We start from the raw sequence: 20,476 nt of genomic DNA, 5'->3' as shown, positions 1-20,476 counted from the left end.
TGCAGAGATAGGGATAGATTTGTGATGGACAATCAGGTTAAGTCTGGGCTTCAATCTATCTATATTGGCTGTGTGAACATCTCTGAGATGGCATTTTAAGGATTTCAAACTCCCAGTTCTGCAGTGGCTCTGAGGCCTGTGAAGCTTCAGTTACGAAGGCTCCTGCAGTCTCCAAATGGTTCAAAACCAATGGAAAGATACATTTCTCAAAGGACACAAGAAGTTACTTCTATTTCTACAGACATTCTGTACTGGAGCAAAACAAAGAAACAGCCCCAATACTAATATGCTAATTCTGGGAATTTAAATGCCTTCACTAAATGGATTCACTGCCTTTGTCCAGCTTCAGGAGAAGCCCAAGTTCATGTTCTTTTTCAATGACTATTGCTTACATTCTTATTTAAAAAGGAAGATATATAAAAAATACTGAAGACAATACACACAGATTTGCAATATTTATGTTAACATACTTTAAGATAACTTCTGATACCATCACATGTATCTACTGTACAACTGGACTGAGCAGCAAGCTACTCACCTTCGTACTAGTTCTTCTTCGGGTTTTTCTTGATCTAAAAGGTGTTGGAAGTACTTCTCCAGGGCTTGAGCGGTTAAAGTTTTCTTTAGATATGGATAGTAGAGGGGATGCCGTGCTATCACACCTGTTAGGTGTAATGGGTGTTAGTTGGAGTAGAAGCTGTTAAAACCAATTTGTATTTATCCTTTCAAAACTGATTTGAGATCCTCCTCTTAACTGAAACTGTACATATGGATCCTCTTTAATGAGCTCTTGAATAAAAAACAATAGTAGAACAGCTTTCCCTCTGTCAGTAGGGAGGTAGTAAGGAGCATGACATGAAAGAACGCTCCCAGACTAAGCAACTATTGAACTTTTTCTGGCTGCAAACAGTCCCCGAAAGACACCTAAAGAACAACAACATCACAACAAACAACCCACAGGAAGTTCTCTTCCCCTTAAATGGTTTGCAAGACTTAGACAAGTAATTGCAATTAACCATAACAAGGTATGATCAGTGACCAAAGGTTTGGTCCTTGCCCTACTCCTTGCATGAGATCCTGACGTGTGAGAAACCACAATTACATTTTTATTGCTGTAAATATGCTTTCATAAGCTTCAGATAACTTTATGCTGAAGCTGATGTTCCACAGCAGGATCAGGAAAGCAGATTTGTGTCACAGAGATCTTTTTATCTGTGGACTTCAAAGCTAAATTAATCTTAGAGGTCAAGTTTGTTGCTGTTATTGTTGTTCCTTAATAAAGCTGTAGTGTCTTTGTATCTAAGGAAGTCCATTAGCTATGCATCATCATGATTTGGCAATGCTGCATTGCAAGAGTGGTCAACCATGGGGAAAGAAAAAAAAAAAAAACCAACACTCCTTCGTTCTTTAACCCAAAACCAGTTTCACAAATAAGAACAAGAAGACTATATTCCTAAATATAAATGGACAAAATCAACCTGTTTTAGCATGACAGCTAATAGCAAATCAAATCCCAAACGCACCTTTAATTCATACTGAGCTTTGAACACCACACGCTCTCATCTTCCAACAAGTAAGAGAGCCAATTGTTGCATGCAGAAGTAAGGAATAGAAGGAATTATTAAACAATGCAAGAAGCAGCACAATCAATGTAAAGAGACTGCACACTGAAATACACCATTTGGATTAACAATACAATTAAAGTGTTCTCTTACATGCAGGAACACTTTGGTATTTCTTAACACTGTCAATGTTTTAGCCATATATATGTTACAAAATGTATGGAAATATTATACATGATCAGACAAATAAGAGATTACATTACATAACACATAAACATGAAGGAGTAGTAACTAATGTGTAAAGGAAAGCTTAAAAAAGCATTTCTTAGCTTTGGGAAGCTTGACTTTGCAACCCTTTTTTTTGTAGTATGACATGCAAGTGTTTTTTCTTAGTACCTCATATTTCAATAGCAGCTAAACAGAAAAGTACAGATGTGTCACTAGTAAAAATCCTTCTTTTTATATGTATTATTTGTTGTTTCCGCATAGAGACAATTAAAAAAATCAAGTGATGTGAGAGATTTCAAAAACATTAAGAAGAGTACTTGATACATAACTTTATATAAAAATCCTACACCACTTCAGAAAGCAAGAAAAAGAACAATACCTATGTTTGCAGAGTTGCCTTTGTCTCCACTTCTAGTATAGGCAAGATCTTCTAAGCGGTAAGTATGTGGACCACTTGGCAGATCTATACAATATAAAAATGAATACATTTTAATGATAGCTACAAATAATAGTACATTTTGAAGAAGTAAATGTCATTTTAAGTGCATACGTTCTGAATTGTTTGTAGTACTCCTGAAAATATTTCCAAAGCTTTCTTCCCACAGGAACACCGAGAGAACAAGAGGTGAGGCTGGGGGCCAAATTACAAACCTGATCCTTCCTGCTCTGTCTCCCAAATCCCTTTTACCTTTTTACACCCAAATGCTGTGCCAGGCATTAGCCTTGCAAGCCCTTAGAAACATAAAGGTTGTTGTGCTTCATTAAACAAAGTTCATATTCTTTTTATCCATTCACATACCAAAAAAAGCAAACCCCCTCCTGCCCAAATCCAGAAATGCAATCTTGTGGGATCCATACAGTTTGTACGTGAGGTTTGATGGTTGTTACTCAGCACAGACCTCTTGCAATAGTTGATTACTAAGGGTAGTAGGCTGTCATCACCTAGTTTCTGTTCCCCAAAGCAAGAGATGAAGCGCTCACTTTGCCACCGAGCTTCAGTTATTCACTGACAGCAGCGTAATACTGAAACTTGAAACGTAGGTTATATCCCAGTTTTCGGCAGTGAGAATCTAGTGATTTCCAGCCAGTTCTACTTCTGAGCCAATTTCCCTATGGCTACACCAGTTCTCCCGGCATCCCCGGCTTTTCAGTCCCAGCATCTCTAACAGGCTCACCCAGGCTCCTGACTGACAGTAGACTTCTCACCCCTCAGTTGCCCTCTCCTCTGTCCCCTTCCTGTCGTTTTCTCATTCTTCTGTGCACAAGAGGCAGCTCTTCCCCCCTCTCTGCTCCCTGGACACCAGCAGGGGGAACAGTCAGAGCAAGGAAGCCAGGCAGCCTGCCTTCTGTCACAGCTCCTGGTGCAGCAGCTGCTGGTGGCAGCCACAGCAAACAACCCACAAATGTCCAAAGTTGTTTTTTTTTTTTTGAACACACCAAACAACTTAGCCCTGGGCACATGCTTGTCACAGAAAATTGTAGGCTACTGTGTCAAAAACTGTGAAATTTAAAGGAACTGAAGAGAAGAAATCAATTACACTGGACAAAATTGTGAGACAACGCAATTTGAAAATGCATCAGTCTATATTTTCTGTATTGTTATTGCTTCTGCTGAGGATATCAAAATATTGTGCGGGTTTTGTGGTTTTGTTTCTAATTTTAGGGAGTAAGAGACCCAGTACTAAAGACGTTATGCTCTAAATGCTGGCCAAAGGCAGACTGTATTAAGAACTGTAACTATACCAATTTAAATTCACTGTCAAGATACAATGAATGTTTAAATTATGCTTAAAACCCAGAATCAACACTATGGTAAGTTCAAGTATGATTTAAATTAAAGTGCACCTACTACTAAGGCACAGGTAGATACGCACTCCGTGAACTGTGTCAGGTGATTAGGTAAACCCAGCCCCAGCCAAATCACCATTACCTTCAGCTCTTCCCTGCTCACAGAGATTTGCTGACTCCTCAAACATGAGCCAGGTTGACCTGAAGAGCTTTAGCAAAGCTGGGTGAGAAAGAGACTATGTCCAAATCCTACTGGCTGCAGTTTTCACTGTCACTATAAGAAAGGGAGGCTGAAAGTCTATAGCAGCGGCAGCTGGACAGATCCCAGAAGTTCACTGGGATATGGGGTGGTAGATACTGCGGGTGACAAATACACCTCACTACAACATGACACGTAATTTGTAAACAGGTAACGTTTACAAGAGTAGCTTTGCTGGCACATCTGAGTGGCAATAACAGGGAAAACAGTAACAAACAGTGGGGGGTGGCTCACTGCAGCAACCTCTTCTACTGGCACAGCTGGATCAGAAAAGGAACATCTACCCACACCCCAAACAGCAGCATATCAGTGTTAAACTACTTTAAGTAAGACCTAAAGTTTTATAACATATATTAGGTCACTGCCAAAGGTGAGCTGAAAGAGTGGTTATAGTTTAGTCTGGCACACTAGTTCTTCATTCGTAGTACACCATGGTAGCATGAAATTTGGAATGGTCAAAGTATACAATGAAAGAGTTGACACAGGAGGTTTGTTTTGAGCTTAATGCTCACAGTATTTTCCATGTTTACTTCCATGAAAAATGCAAGCCAAAATGTGGCATGAAATTTGGCAGTAAATATTAAAGGGTGTATTTATTTAATTGGGAAATATTATTTTTGATTAAACATCTCCACTGAGAGAGGATTTGAGAAAGCCCAAGCTAAAGCTTGTTGTTCATTTTGGACAAGACTATCACACTTCATATACCATAGAAATAACATTATTTTAAATAATTTCATTCAATACACAATTCAAGAAAAAATGTATTGCTTCTTCAAAGGCTGAAGTATGACAATGTTTAAATTGCATAAGCTGCAGAAGTCTTTTCTCCATCGGACATCTTACATAGTCTCTCTTTAAACAAAACTAGTTCAAGACAGTGTTCTGGTGTTCTCATTTATTATTACCCTAATTGATTTATCTTTCATGATCTGTTTATCAGGAAATTGTTTTATTTAATAAACATCTTAAATCTACAAAAGAATTCCCTCCAAAGCTAGGGCAAATGGTAAATTCAAATTCCACCCTTCCAGAACCACATCTAGCAGCATTTTTTAAATCCATTTTCACATATTTTTCTTATCTAGTCAAAGACAACTAACAGTCCCTCACACTTGAGCTAACCATGAAACTAAGAAAAATACTTCCCTCCTTACTAAATGCTGACAGAAAATGTTTTAGCAGAAGTTACTCCTTTTACAGTCTAATCCATTTGTCTATTTTTCATCCATGCTGTCCGTGTGTTAAAGCCACAGAAGTAGGTAAGTATTTAGTCACATATAGAAAACATTTCTATTTACAACTAAGGACAAAAGTTTAGACATCCTTCTCAGGGGAAACAACCAGAGGAGCTCTGCTGTCCCTCAAAAGTGGGGTTTTGCCTGAATAAACCTGAAGAATTCAGTACTTAAATGCTGATGTCAGGCATCTCAAAGTTTTCTGAGATGATAAAAAGGCAACAGGGAGTCTAATAGCTTTTTCTTTCTTCAGTATTTAACAGTGTAATCATCTTGAAAAAAAAAAATTGCCAGGACCTTTGCTAACCCTTTTGTTAAACAGAACAATTACTTTCTATTCCTTAACTTGCCCAGTTTGATGGTGCAAATCACCCACTGCCCTCCTGGGAACTCCCAGGTATCAGAGACATTCTGGTGTGACATTAGATTTGCAACAGACATAAGAGCAGAAACCTAAGAGTTTAACTTTTTTCTGTGTGACACATACAATCACTGTGGTGAAGAGATGTTCGAATGGATGGGGAAAATGAACTCACGCATGGCAATCAGGCATCCAGCATCAGTGAATTTCAAATGACAATGCACATATAGCCATGTGTGTATTTCTCTACATGATACAGAACATTCCCTACTAATTTATAATTAGTTGTTACACTATTTCAATACCAGGTTTGAGAAATACTACTCACCTATATCTGGAATCCAGAATAAATCTTAACATATTGGTGCCTTCAGAGCATTAATATTTTGAGTATACACAAACTTAAGTACCTAAATTACTCTTTCAGCATTAGTATTATTTTTTAGAAGTATTTCTAACAAGTAATCTTTAGGTACAGTCACCTGATTTAGATTTGAAAATACCTATCCATGGCTTTAAATTAATTCTCTCATTTTTCTGGTGAGCAGGAATAAGGTAATGAAGATTCTGTTTGGACTAAAAGGGAATTATGAAGTGCGGTATATAGTTAGAAATACTGCATATAGTTCTGCCATTAGAAAGAATATAAAAGCTATCAAGTGTCTAGCACTTCCAATAATCTGTAACCTAGTACCTAGCTTGTATGAACAACTCTGAGAACACTTTCTTTCAATTGCAGATATCCTGATCTGCTCCATTCAGCTCACTGGTTCGCCCTTCTCCAGTTTCTTTATTTCTGTAGAGATTTTGGTTAGACAAGTCTAACAGCAATGCAGGAATTACCATACTGGATCATTAGCCTTGTGGGTTTTCTTTAAAAGTCACCAGTTCCAGGTTGATCGCATTCTTGTTCATTTTGTGAAGGTTGCTGTACAGAATAGGGACAAATTTTAAATTATCTAAATGCTAAACATTCTCCAAATCTGACCTCCATTCTGAACACAACTATTTTGATGTAAGGTAAAACCAGCCATTTCCAGGATTAATGAAGTAAGACTGCAGTATACTTTGAAACCACGTTTCAATTTCAAGCCAACATTCAATTGCCCTAAATTGTGTTTAAGGTTTACTTACCAATTTACTTCCACACTTGTTATACTCTCAAACACATTTTATACTGTGTGATGCTAACCTCCTTCCTTCCTTCCAAGAAAGTAGCTTGTTTTGCAACAGACTTAAAAATAAAAATATATAGTGTAAAGAGGTAAAATGTATTTCACAGACAAAATCTAGCACATGATTTTTCCATGACAAAGACAGCAAACGATACATTCACAAATAAAAAGATGAACAAAGATGAACATACCTTTCAATTCACTGCTAATCTTAGGTGGATCAGATGAAACCACCTCATCTGATGTAAACTTAAGATCCTCCTCAAATGTCTCAACATGCTGCCCATTTAAAAATAGGTTGATCTGGAAAAAAAACCCACCACTATTTCTAAACTGTCAAATTAGAAATCCAGTGAAACGTGAATAAATAAAGCATATTTTAAATCAAGTATTGATCTAGCACATTATCAGTAACAGCTTTACAAATAAGGTTCTGTCACTCCCTTTTAAAAAGTCACAATAACAATACTGATCCATTATAAACCTAGAAGAAGTCTCTGTGTAGGGAAAAAAAGCATAAAAATCACAGAAATGTCCTATCCAGTTGGGTATGTTATAAAGGAAGACAAGTATCTCTCTTTCCATCTCCCTCTATATACCACAGTACTACATGAAATTTTGTGTCACAACTCCTGGCAGTTGGATCCCAAAATTTGAAAGCTCCCAGCTCATCCATGATATAACCCCCTTTTCTTCTTAATGTCACTGTCCATATTAATGACAAACTTCTCTTTGGATCTTATATTAATCTTCAAATAAATTTTGTGAAAGAAACTTATAAAAAATAAATACTGGGTATTTTAGGTTTATGATGATATGAAAACATGAAATTAAAAAAATGCCATGCTGTTCATCTTGCATGATGAGTTCTCCCTACCCACCCCCTACCAAAGAAATCTGAAAAAAACCCATAGTGATGTATACTATCTCATTAACTGATTGGGCTATTCACTTAAGATGTAAGCAAAGGCTTCTCTGGTTAAATCATATGGCACAATCATGTAGAAAAATTAACTGCATCCATTTCATCAGTACTGGAGGACTTCCAGTACTAAAGACTCAGACATACAATCAGGTTACACTGCCACAACAAAACAGGATACAACAATTTAGCTGCAGCAGTTATCAGTGCTCAGCTGTCAGTAAATGCAAGATAATTCTAGCCAGCCCTCTTTCTTAAGATTGTTCTTAGAGAATTGCCAATAGTGACAAAGGTCTCCAATGCTTACACAAGAGGAAGATTAAAAAATAAAAAAAATATTTCAGAAAGCTGTTCTTGCCTTCAGTAGGTTTGCTGGAATTTTCTTCCCTAGGGAAAAGTTTTACGTTACTTTTTAAACATGAAAAGCTACACATGGGAAATAACTACTGTTTGCACTGTAAAACCACTGGTGGTTTATGATAAGAATGAGGACAATTGCATAAGAGTGTGAAAACAACAAACGAGATATTGAATGCAAACTGACACCCAGAAAGGTGTTACCAAACAGAAAACAAAAGAACCCACTGTGGCAATGTTAACATATCTGAAAATCTCCTTAGGGAGTTTTTTTGGTTTTAGGTCAAATGAACTGAACTAGAGCAACTAGACTCTTTGTAACTGAACTTCCGATCTAGAAAAGCAGTTAATTCATACCTTACTTACTCTGTAATCTCTAGCTAGACCACTGTTAATACATGGCTGAAACTCTGAATCAAGGACTTGAATCAGTTACACCACACTTTTACATAACCTTTAATATTACTTCACTATCAGTGACAGGTCATGTGGCATTTTGTTAATAGTGTCTCACTGCATTTACCAGTTAGATATAGAACAAGGATTTTGATTTTCTGTATGCAAAAGAGTGGATGAGACACTGCCTTCTTTCCCTGATAAATTAGATTACTATTTAATCTTAACAGCATTTTACCAAGTCTGGAAAACAGTACTAATTAGTAAGTTTACATTTAATTTGATGAACAAAACAGTGGCAGCTAAACTTCCATAAAAATAATAACTTTCCTATTAAACTAAATGGCAAAGACAAGCCATTTGTGTAAACCAAAATGTAACTGACAATAAAAATAAAGCAGTTGAACTTTATATGGGAAGAATGGTAGGGGTTTTTTATTTTAATGCTTTTCCACTATGCATAGTGTATAAACTTATTTTTAATTATTAAATGGCACCTCCTCTGTAAAATTAATCTTATTTCCCACTAATGTGGAGTACTACTCAAAGAAAAATGTAACATCTGGGCTTATTTATGTTAAACACTGTATGCAAGTTAAAAAATGAAAGACTTTTTCTGAACTGCTTTGAACACTTAAACTGCTTGCTGGTAATTGTTCAACAAAACTATTTTTTTAATCAGTTGGGGTTTTTGTTTGCATCCCCCCCCATCTTTCACTTTGCTGCCGGTGCTCCTAAGGCTTCCCTTCACCACCTGAAGCTGAAGCCTGTTACAATATTTGTGGTCTAATACAGACCAATGTTCTGGCCTTTAGCCACTTTCTTGACAGTGAATGAGTGAGAAGCATGATTATTAGGATGCCTTGGTGTGAGATGCATGCGATACCTACAAGTCAGTTAAAGGCCTTGGAAAAAGAAGGCATGTATGCAGTTTTGTCTGAAGTTTCCAAAGGATAAATTAAGTATCTGATGGCATTCAGAAAAAGCAGAGGCCAACATTTTAAATCCAAACATTTTATGTTTTCAGTAAAAACAGTTTCTTCACGTTAATCTTGAAGACTTCAATCTAGACAGAGGTACACATGTAACAGAAAAGAAGCAGGGCTCAACGTTTAATCTTACACTGCAGTTTCTCACCTTGGACTGCCCAGTATTCTGAACCGTAACTTCTCAGACTTAAAGAAACTATTGTTACGAACTGAATAGGGCCATGTAAATAGATCTCATTCACAGGCTCCTTCCATGAGACTCATCACAATAACCACACAGGCTTTCACAATTTTACAATTTTTGTGATACAGGTAAGAGCAGAAATTACTGCTCCTATTTCTATAAAGAGGGTATTTGGAAGGAAAAGGCCCAACTCTCTGTTAAGATAAAACATGCATGAATCAGGAGAAATTCACCGATTTTAATACTTAATTCCAGTAACATATACAAGATGTAGGTTCCACAAAAAGTCAGAAGATGTGTTCAGGCTCACAAGATTGATGTTCAACACTGAACACCCAATTGCCATCTCTTTAAAGAGGGACCATTAACTTTCAAAAAATATGTAATTTTCACAAGCACTCTGCAAATGCAGTAACAATTCATACCCACAATTCTAGGAACCTGAAAAAAGAAGTTCAGTTTTGATGCAAGATATTTCAAAATTCACAGTAATTAAAATGCAAGGGTGGCAAGCTCCACTGTTGTAAAATGTTCCGTGTGAATAACGTTAGTCTCTGTGAAAGTATTATTTTAATCAAAGTTACCAGAATACTTTGCAGTTTTAGGACTCAAAGTCACCGAAAAATGCCAGAGTCAGCAGAATTTTTCAAATTACTTCAAAGAGAACAGAGCATGCTTTAAGCAGTAAGTCTTACCTGAACATTGCTTTTGGGATAATAGAAGAAAAATGGCTTCAGAACCGGAGACCTAGACACACAAAACAACAAGCATAAATGCATCTAAACATAAATCAGTGAAAAAGTCAGATCATACACCTTTAGACTATTCATACAAACACCTGGGAAATTAAAAGCTATTTAGCCATGATTAGCATTGGTTTTTCAAACAATTTTGGAAAGCCTGAGAAGTGTATAAATTTCTTAACAATGAAATTTAAAGAAGTAAGATTTTGTTAAGAAAAAAAAAAGAAAATTTTAGTGAGGTGGAGTAGCTAAAATACTGAAAATATTTTTTTGACAAAAGATGCACTTTATGACATTGAAGTCTACTGCACTGTCATTAGCCCCACACTGACACTTAGGTTAGTTACACAGCACTACTGGAAATATATCTGTGGTTTCTTCCACCATCTCCATGCAGAAGACTGATGTATCAAAGTATTTGCTTAGGGACAGGAAAGTTTTAGATGCTGTCATGAATAAGTATGGAAAGGTGAGCATATAAATAATCACTAGCAGATATTAGCCATATCTAGAACAATACTGAAACAAACTAGGATTTTTTTTTTTTTTTCTAATATGCTCAACATTACTCTGTTCAGCTTGCCCATGTAATGGGTTCAGGCTAACATTCTGTGGGATGTTCTGGGACATATGACCTCACATTTCTAGGCGAAATGGGTTGGATCAGACAAATTTGCTGTGCCCATAATCAAACTAACAGGTACAAGAGAAATCTGGTCCAGAAATCTGCATATATTAGCACATGCTTGAGCTACTGCCCTGCCATAAAGCCATATTTAAAGTTCTTCCTACAATTCATTAATGAAAGACATTGTTATTAGCTGATCAGAGACTTACATAACTCTTAATCAATAATTCAATAAAAAATTAATACTACTTGCACACATATCTTGTAGCACTCACGATTATCTTGTTACCAGTTATTAAGCATAGTATACAACGGAAAGACATCAGTTGCTTCATGGTTGCTGTTTCAAGGTGGGGAAGCTTGTGATGGTGAGCAGTAGGAACACTACCATTCACACATTATAACAAGTTAATGATCCTAACAAGTTAACTTACACTCTGGGGCGCCCTCCAACAATTCCAGTGAGGCCGGGTGCTGGAAATGGAAATAAAATTCACAAAAGAACTGTTAAAGTAGTTCTTCAAAACACCAGAGCTCATAGCTTACTGTAGCTTGAATTGTTCCTATAATGTACATTTAATAAATACTGAGAAATATCTAGCAAATTACCTATGTTCTCACAACTTAATAAAGCTGAACATTTTACACAACAGTTAAAAAAGCAAAATATGTAAAAGGTATTCTGACTTTTAACGAAAAAAATACATTTGTTTCAAAATGTGCAAAGTATAAACTAAATCTTTAGGTTCTTCTTCCAAGTACTTTATATATCAATGCCAACCAGGCAATACATTTGCTAGAAGAACAACTTAGCTTTGGGGGTTTTGTTGCTAATGTTTTATTTACTTTTAAAGAGAGAAGAGAAACAAATCTGACCTGAACCATGATATGGTTTAATACTTGTTTAATACCACTTTGCTTATTAGATTAACTGTTTCAGATTAACTTCTTTCTGGTGTGGATAGCACGCATACATGACACATCAGAGCTCCACATAGTACTAAAGGGTAAAGAAATGGTAAAGTGAATGCACTAAATCAGTCTAGGAATTAACAAATGTGTTAAACAGTCCCTTAAAAACGAATGCTGTGGAAAGCTGTCCACATGGTGTATTTACCCAAATTAATCCTGGCTAAAGTGGGCTTCATGCTACCTCCAGGTGCGAATTCTCTCTGTGCTCCAAACAAACTAAAATCTATGTAACCATGCTGTTGTGGTACTAAGCTCACACTGATAACCTCTACTTCTCAGCAGGCTGGTTTAGGTTGTCGGTGCCTTGGTAATGTGGACACATATCAGTGGCAGCACAGATGGAACAACAGAGCCTAGATTACAGAGTCTTGCCATATTCATATTCACTGGAAGTGATTTCCCTGAAATCGTGATTAACAAGGTGTTTTAATGAAGTTTTTGAAGAGGGATGCTGTTATGTAGTCCTTATCCTGATCACACCGCTCTATAACTGGAGACACATTTGGAATCAAGAAAACTAAAATTCAGTGCACATTTGAATGACTGATGGTAATTACAGTAAATGAACCTAAAATTATGGAAGAGGCCTTTTGCTTAAGGCTAGTCCATAATCACTCTGCCAGTTTAGCCAGTGTGCTAGTACAGTACTTGCACCTTGTAACTAATTCACAAGATAATCAGACTTCACTGACTGTATTTCTATCCAGAGGCTGAAAAACCGAACAAACCAAGGAACCTCAAAACACAGCAACCTTTAGAAGGTGCTACAGCTGAGAACAATTGGAAGGGATTTGGGGTGTTACTATTAACTTCTCCTCTTTCCCAAAAAAGGCCTATGATATTTTTTCAGTACAGGAGAAAAAAGAATTACTTCAACAAAAAGCAGCCATGAATAACCACCTCCCTACCCAGTAAATTCTACTACAAAAAATGCGATAGCGGATAGAATGTGAAATAATTCCTTACATTAGTGTTAAAAAATTTTAAGCGATCCCATGAAGATTCAGCCCTATGCATATTACCCATGCACTCATTCAAGCAGAAAACTGCCATTCAACATTAAAACCAACTGCAGTTATTTTACTCAATTATGTGCCTAGCTTATTTATTTAGGTTGTTGGGGGAGGAGGCTGGATATGGTAAGGTCATGTTGTAAGTATAGGTTCATAAAGTTAGTTAATTTAAATTATCTGTGGATTGTCACATGGCTCACTTCCTGCTAGGCAGCTGAAACGCTCATTAAGCATACCAGATTTTGCTCTAACTTCAGTTTCAACTTCCTGAAAGCTCTTAAGAAAGCTTTTCACTTGCCTGCTCTCACACAATGGAACTTGCAGTTCTCTAAACACTGACAAGAAAACAATCCATCTAAGAGCAACCACTGCTCACAACTCGAGGCTACGAGAACCTTCTACTGTTGCATGTTATTACTAGTGTTGCAAAGTTCTCCAGCACAAGCTACTGTAACAGCAGATCTGCCTCTGGAGATAACTACAGCTACCCCTGCACTTAAATGCAACTGCAGAGCAATGCTACACCAGTATGCCAGTTACAACGTTATTAATTTCTATCTTATGTTAAACAATGGATTGGATAATCCTAACTAAAATGGGAGCAATTCTAAGTACAATTTAATTTCATCTATATGCAATTACTACTTAGAGTTCCAGCAAAGAAGATGAAGCAAATCTTAAACTGATCATGGCTTATAATCAGTGACTTGTTACTTGTGTAAACAGCACTAAAGCACAACACCTCACCTCAATCCAGAGGTCAGATCCCATTATATTTCTCCAGTAAAACTGAAAGAAAGCAATGGAAGGTGAAGCACAACCAAGTAACAATGGGCTTGTCACTTTGGCTAGACCTACTTCTGGTAAGTTTGTGATCTCCTTAGATCAACTGTTCTCCCAAGACACCTTCTTTAAAAAGATTACTCATGCTGCATTTTATGCTTACTTTACACTGCTCATTTAAATGTCTGCACAGATGCTCCCCCTCCCTCCTTTCTGGAAGAGGATGTATCTTTATCTATAATGACATGAATAATTTATTATACTTGTAGAGAGCCTGCAATATCAAGTTGATAGGATTATCAGCTGAATTGAAGCTGTTGATCTCCTTTCCCAGAAACTTTACATGATTTTTTGCTATCAGAGCTCCATTCATTAGTTCCTCAAGGCAGATAAAGTATCACTAAGCAGAGTGTCATCCTATCTGCCACTAGTCAGCCTCTTGAACAAGCTGCTTCACTTGAAGATGACAAACAAATCACCACCACTATCTGCCAGCTTCTGTGCCTCAGAACAGCACAAAATTGATGCACTGCAAAATGAACTGAATGCCTTTAAGTTGGAGACCTCCCTTTCAATCTATTTATACTCTATTCATACTGTAGGTACAGTATCTGTCTGGCATGATCATCACACTGAATATCATATTTATTTTGCTTCAAGTATGTATAATCAAAAAGCCTGCCACTTCCAAGAACATTTTCCCTCGCAGTGCCTGATGACCTAGACTGATAACTACAAATTCTCCAGGTGGCTGGAGTCAGTACGTGGGATTACACCACTTGATGAATTCCATTGATTTAATTAGCTCCCAAATATATGGCATGATTGGAGAAATGTCAGGCACTAAGTCCACTAAATTTATTTCTTTCTAGGTGACTAAGCACTGGTATAGGATCATTCCTTTAGATTCTGTGCTTAAAGGTTTGAATCTACACTGAATCTACAAAATAAAGACTCAATTATTATTTAACAAGTGCTTCTCTGGTTAATCTGCACAATTCTTCACACAGTCTTAAGCTGTCTTTTCAGTTTACGACTCTTCCCCCTGATCTAACTTCCTATCTCATTCATTTTCAGCCCAATTACCTTAGGAAAAACAAGCCACCATCCTTCGTGTGTACACGTACCTGTATTTGTCAGGTTTTTTTCCTTTGTGTTCATGATTCTTCCACCACACCTGTAAAACCCCAAACTTTGGATCCAATGGCAAATTTCACCCAAATCTGAATGATGGAGAGGAATCTCAAGAATATCAAGGCACACAATAGCCCACAACCACTACCACCCTGTGATTTGGCAGCAGTGTAGTGACAGATGTGCATGTAGATAATACAAGCTGAAGTCCACTGAAGATATACTCAATACAGCATTTCCACTGTGTCTGATCCTCCATGTATGTCTTCTCCCTCCAGCTGCCTCCCCCCCATCCTACAAAACTCATCCAAGGATGGACTTGCAAATACCAGTACTTTTAAAGCTCAGGTATCATATGCTGGAAAAGACTGCAAATTTCTGATAAATTTCAGGAGCAGTTGTAGCAGGCAAACAAAAGAGTACTGGGAAAACCAATGTTGCTCTCAGTCAGGGCTGTCACAGCTCCCACCTCCTCATCTTTTGTCACTAATTCTTCTCTCCTCCCCTACACCAGCTCTGGTGTTCACACAAGCATTTCAGGGAGTGAATCCACTGAAAACCAGTCCTGACAAAAAGAATGCTTAAAATCAGCCCATACGAGCACCTATTTCAAAATGCAGAACCACCATGTTATAATACATTATAATCCATGCTGTAGATATGACACCTTGTAAAATGCCCCATGGCATAAAAAGCTCTAGTTGGAAGCTGCAATTAACCTGTGAGATGCAAACTCCCAGCAAAACAAGCTTCATTCCTTCCAGCTCTCTTAAGTTCCCATTGGATTTTCTGCTTCTGGGAGAGTCTCATGTTTTGCCTCCTTAATAGTTCCTCTATCCTATTCAAATCCTACTTTAATGGCCACACTAATTTTGGCTTATTGCTTCCTATTCTTAATATACTTCTGTCAAAAAATAGTGATTATTTCTGTACACATCTGTGTATTTTTCAACAGAATAAAACATGCAATATATGAAAGAAAGATACTAGACAGCATGAAACATTTTGTAAGATGTTTTGGAGTAAAAAAAGCATGAAAAGGCTCTGACTGCTGAAAATCTAAAAAGCTTTAAGTACTTCAAAAAAAAAGTTTCACCTGTTAAAATAAAAGTTTCACTGAGTTCCAAAACACAGTGATGTGTCTTGCTCACCAACTTACAGTTTTTGACGCTAAATGGTTTGTCCCTTGTATTTCTGGTGATTGAATTAGCTCAACCAAAAGGTTATTAATCTATTGACTGCATATTCTAAGGAATTATATCTATATTCATATACTTAAAAAAGACAAAGGAGTCTACCTCTAGAGCATTATTTTTTTAAGTGATCAAATCTGAAATCTAAGGTTTTATAGTCAACAGTTCTTACAACTTGAATACTTGAGTAAAAGTATAAAATAACATACAATCTTTGCCTACAGGGGTCAGTTATATGCTCTTAATTATTCTATGTCCTCTGAATACAGCAGATAAACTATCTTCTGCAATATTATTCTCAAAAAATGGGGACTGTAGTAAACTGTCAAAAGAAGGACATTTCTGGAAGTATCTTCCAACACACTTAGGAGATCAGTCATAATATTTACATATACTCAAGCACTTTAAAATCTCAAGTTGTATTAACCAGCTGTCATCTTAGTGTCAAACTCCGGTCATTTTAATGTGAAATAAGGGTCAGCACATGATTTCAGCTATTAGTAAAACATTTCTTAGCTACTGAACTCCTATTAAACTATAAATGTCAGTTTCCCACAGAAAGGCTCTTCTTGAGCCTCTTCTACACTCCATTTTATTCAGAATAAAATATCTGACTTAAAGAAGACAAAATAAATACACTGCATCAACACAAATTATTTAAATGCTAACCATATGGCTGACCAGACTACATATAATGAAGACATTTTCACTGAGTACATACCCAGTCTGTGATTGCTAGCTTTTATGAAGTGAGGGTGAATTCCTATAGACTGGACAATGCAGAACTGCAGCAGAATTCCATATAACTCTCACTGGCTACTACAGATTTAAAAATCTAAGTCTGTGTGTTTAGGATTCTTCACTGCCAAGTTTAGGAAAGCTCACTTTATAGAACAGAAGAATAGTTCCAATGACCCTGCTATTAAGACTGAACATTACAGACACATTTACAGTTTTTTCCAGGAGATCATACATACATAAAACCAAACAAAACTTGCTAGTAACTATTGAAAACCCTGGCTATCATCAGCTTTCAAATATTGAGAAATAAACAAAGTATGCTTTTACCAATTGAAAGTTTAACAAACTCAAGTGGTAATTGCAAAAAACAACATAAAAAGATTGGATTAGGTGTGTCTTTTTTTTTTCTTTTAAATAGCTTGTACCCCTTTAAACACATCAAAAGAGCATAATCCAAATTAAAACTGATGAAACATTCGAACATCCAAACAAAATACCATGCTCAACAAAAGTTTACAGTAAAAGCCTTCTATTCCAAACAGAAAATAAACACCAAATGACTCTCTAATGTATGGAATGTCTACATACAGTAACTTTAAATTCTTCTTTGGGCTCGCTCAAGAACCTCATCTGTAATTTTAATAATACTTCAGAAAATTTCTGTGCATGTATGCTCAAGTGCCTCACTGGTCTTCAACAAAAACAATGGGAATTAAAAAAGCATTAGAAACAAATGTTAGGGAATAGATATGAAAATCTGTCTTTCACTCTTGATTATGGGAACTTTTAAAAAGATGCCACCTTCCCAAACTTCTCTCTTGCAGGTCTAACTCCCTTGTCTGTATTCTCTTGTCTGTATTGCAGAGCACAAACACACATTGCTTCAGCCCATTCCAACATATAGGTAGCATTACTTTTTCTTTTTGACACGGAGCATTAGACTTCATAAGAAATAGGGATTTTCAAATCAGCACAATACCTTGAGATGGTTGTCTTTCTACTGCTTTTCAGAAGTAAAGATCTACCATAAATGAGGCGGTAGTGTGGAATTAGCACTCTCAGACTGATCAGAAACTATACAGTGCTCTCCTTTCACGAGGCCTAAGTTTTATTATCCTTTACATATACAAATACACAAAAAATGTATCATATCCAAAAAGCTGCAAAATGAGTCAAAAGTTAAGAAATATGGACATTAAGACTTTAAATTCAGTAGAAAAGCTTAAAAGTACATCTCTGACACTCAAGATGCAACATCCTAAGTTTAAGCATTAGGAAGATGATGACTCAACAAAATTTTTGTTACATACTTTTTAATCACAAGAAGAAAAATAATTTATTTTTGTCTTACTGTTGTTCCCTGCAAAGTCTGAAAAACTGTAACTGAAAACTCCCTCAAAAAGTTTATCCGGCAAATAGCTCAAAAAATTTTGATTCAAGTGATTCAAATTCAGTCTAAGTGAAAGCTAACGAAACTAGACTTTTAGTACTGGCTATTAAAGAAATGAATACTCTTTTACCTACAATTAGTAATTCTCATGTTATGATACTATTACCAAAATAAAACTGCCTACAAAATGTAGCTCAGGGCTTTACAAGTAGTGGCTAGCTGGCTGAAACAACCTGACAAAACACCAACAGTGACAGTGCTCCTGGATTTCATCTCAAAAGATGTATCTGATAAACCAAGGTAAATCTAAGAGCCTAGGTATAGTGCTGCCTCCCTCTCAGATATACGAGTACTGGAAAATCCCATGGACCAGAGCAGAACCTCTCAGGACTCTGCACCCTTATTCTGAACCATCAGACCTCCTTTCTCTATCTCTCTTCTCCTCTACTCCTTATTCCTGAATTTTAGCTACCCTGATCCCCTTAAATATTGGTGGGGTCCCTCTCTAGCATTTCTTAGAAAGAAAGGAGAACCAAGGACTCCAATTCAATTTTTTTTTTGTGGTTATGCTTCCTTCCACTATCTCAGGAAACCATCTGTAAAGCAGACAGAATACTTTCCAATGTTACTAGACGTTAGAAAGCTTAGTTGATGGAGTTTACACAGGTTGCTAAAGATTCTTGGCTGAAAGGTGCCATATATGAAAATTGTTATCTGTACAACTGTCCACACATCACTTAAGAGTAACAAACACCAAACTGCTATTGAGGTGAAAGAAGAATATAGTTAAAAACAGTACTTCATGATCACTAGATACAGTCCAAGCAGAAGAGCAAATTTTTTCTCTTTTTTTCGTTTTTCCTTTTTGTCTGGTACAGTTGGAGTAAGTGTTCTTTGTTTCTTAAAGGTCAGTCTCAAAATGTCCAGAAAATAATGCAATGAAGTGTTTCAGTTCAGGTGACATCACCCTGCAAGTCAACAACTCCTCCTTTCTCCTTGCTGCTAGTTATGAAGGATTTATAATTTGTTTCTGCTTTTCCTCAGTTTTTCATTAAAAGAATATACAAATATATAAAACAAGACAGAGTTATTTGCAATCACTCTCATAGTCACTACCTCTCCTGGAAGAGAACTAATGCAGGAGAGCTGAGGGGGACATGACCTAAGCTGTCGGTCCTTGAAATGTAGGACTTTGTTGCTTAAAGGGTGCCTGTGTTTTCATCAGGAAAAGCCACACATGCTTAAAATCTCACTTGGTGTGCATCCCCACAACTGCCAGCATTTTGGCAGAATAAAGCCACACAAGGTTGCATCACACAGATGCATGTGGGATGTGCAAAACCACATCTAATAGGGATGCTCTGTTCATGTAAGAGACAGCAGCCACAGCTATTTTCGCTCAACTCTCAGCGACAAGAATTGGTGCAGCACTGTACAAAAAGGGACCTCAGGTGCTCATTGCCCAGACCACTTAACTCGGGGTATGGGAGGTTCGAGTTTTGGGTTCTTCTCTGCCTGTGGACACTCCAGCTCTCTCATAAGAGTGACCAAAATCCCATGGGGCATGCTCTACTTCTCACTGAAGCTGCTACACTTTGGAGAATAGTAACCATCTGCAAAAATGGCCCAGTGAAACAGAGAGGGAAGAAAAAGCCAAGGGAGAAGGGAGCAGAAATTGAACATCAGGTGCTGTACAGGATTCACCTTGGACAACAGTCATCATAGTTCTGGCTTCTGTTCACAACATCGCTTATACATCTATCTGGCAAGAGTTTTAATTTAAGTCTTGTCCATTGAGCTGTTTGTTTTAAGACAATAAAGCAACAGGCATTCTTTGCTCTGATCTTAACAGCAAGTTCTGGCAGCCTACACCACTGTCACAAACTAAGCATCATTAAGCCGATTCACTTATTAGTTCACTGCTAATTATTGTTTGGCAGTATTGCACAATTATTATTATTTTTTTATTAAGTCTCACTGAAGAAAGTAAGAAACTGTTCATAAAGACTGCCTTAAAAGTATTCCACACCAACAAGCAGCCTACTAAGCATTTAGATCCCATATCTGACCCTTCTCTGCATACACAAAGTTCATCTGTGCAGGTAATATGTAAATCTACCACACAACAGCAACTGAAAGAAGTGACTGTATGAAGCAGTCTGAATATATCTTCAAATTAAAAAAAATAGTATTTATGGGGTTGTTCAAGCACTTGGAAACATGTCAGTAAACAGCTCTGATACCCTCTGACACTAGTAATTTACATCACCGAGGCCAAAAACCTTGTTGCAGTCCTGTACCTGGCAAGCAGAAGTGCTATTTATCACCGGATGCGCCAGAGGATTCCAGAAATATGCTCTTTCCCATTGCTGCTCATTAGCAGCAGTCCTGTGAATTGAAACAGATTTTTTTTTTGGGGG

The 20,476-nt window shown here is 37.0% G+C and overlaps 1 protein-coding gene across 4 annotated transcripts in view; it reads right to left on the bottom strand.

The window, feature by feature from the left end:
* The window catches only part of LOC113479609, a 62,045-nt gene that overhangs the window by 7,559 nt on the left and 34,010 nt on the right, over positions 1–20,476 (bottom strand). For 2 of the 4 annotated variants that reach the window (XM_026847780.1, XM_026847781.1), the window contains exons 12-16: positions 11,265–11,304; positions 10,155–10,206; positions 6,803–6,914; positions 2,170–2,253; positions 539–662 (exon numbers count right to left, since the gene is read on the bottom strand). In XM_026847780.1, coding sequence (XP_026703581.1) covers positions 539–662; positions 2,170–2,253; positions 6,803–6,914; positions 10,155–10,206; positions 11,265–11,304 — 412 coding nt within the window. Of the gene's footprint in view, positions 1–538; positions 663–1,523; positions 1,977–2,169; positions 2,254–6,802; positions 6,915–10,154; positions 10,207–11,264; positions 11,305–20,476 lie in introns of those variants that run through there. The other 2 variants (XM_026847782.1, XR_003398312.1) reach the window with 2 other exon arrangements.

Source organism: Athene cunicularia (assembly GCF_003259725.1).
Source record: "Athene cunicularia isolate RWA chromosome 4 unlocalized genomic scaffold, athCun1 chr4_part2, whole genome shotgun sequence".
Taxonomy (NCBI): domain Eukaryota; kingdom Metazoa; phylum Chordata; class Aves; order Strigiformes; family Strigidae; genus Athene; species Athene cunicularia.
Note: the sequence above shows the minus strand (reverse complement) of the source record. Positions and strands in the feature narration are given on the sequence as shown.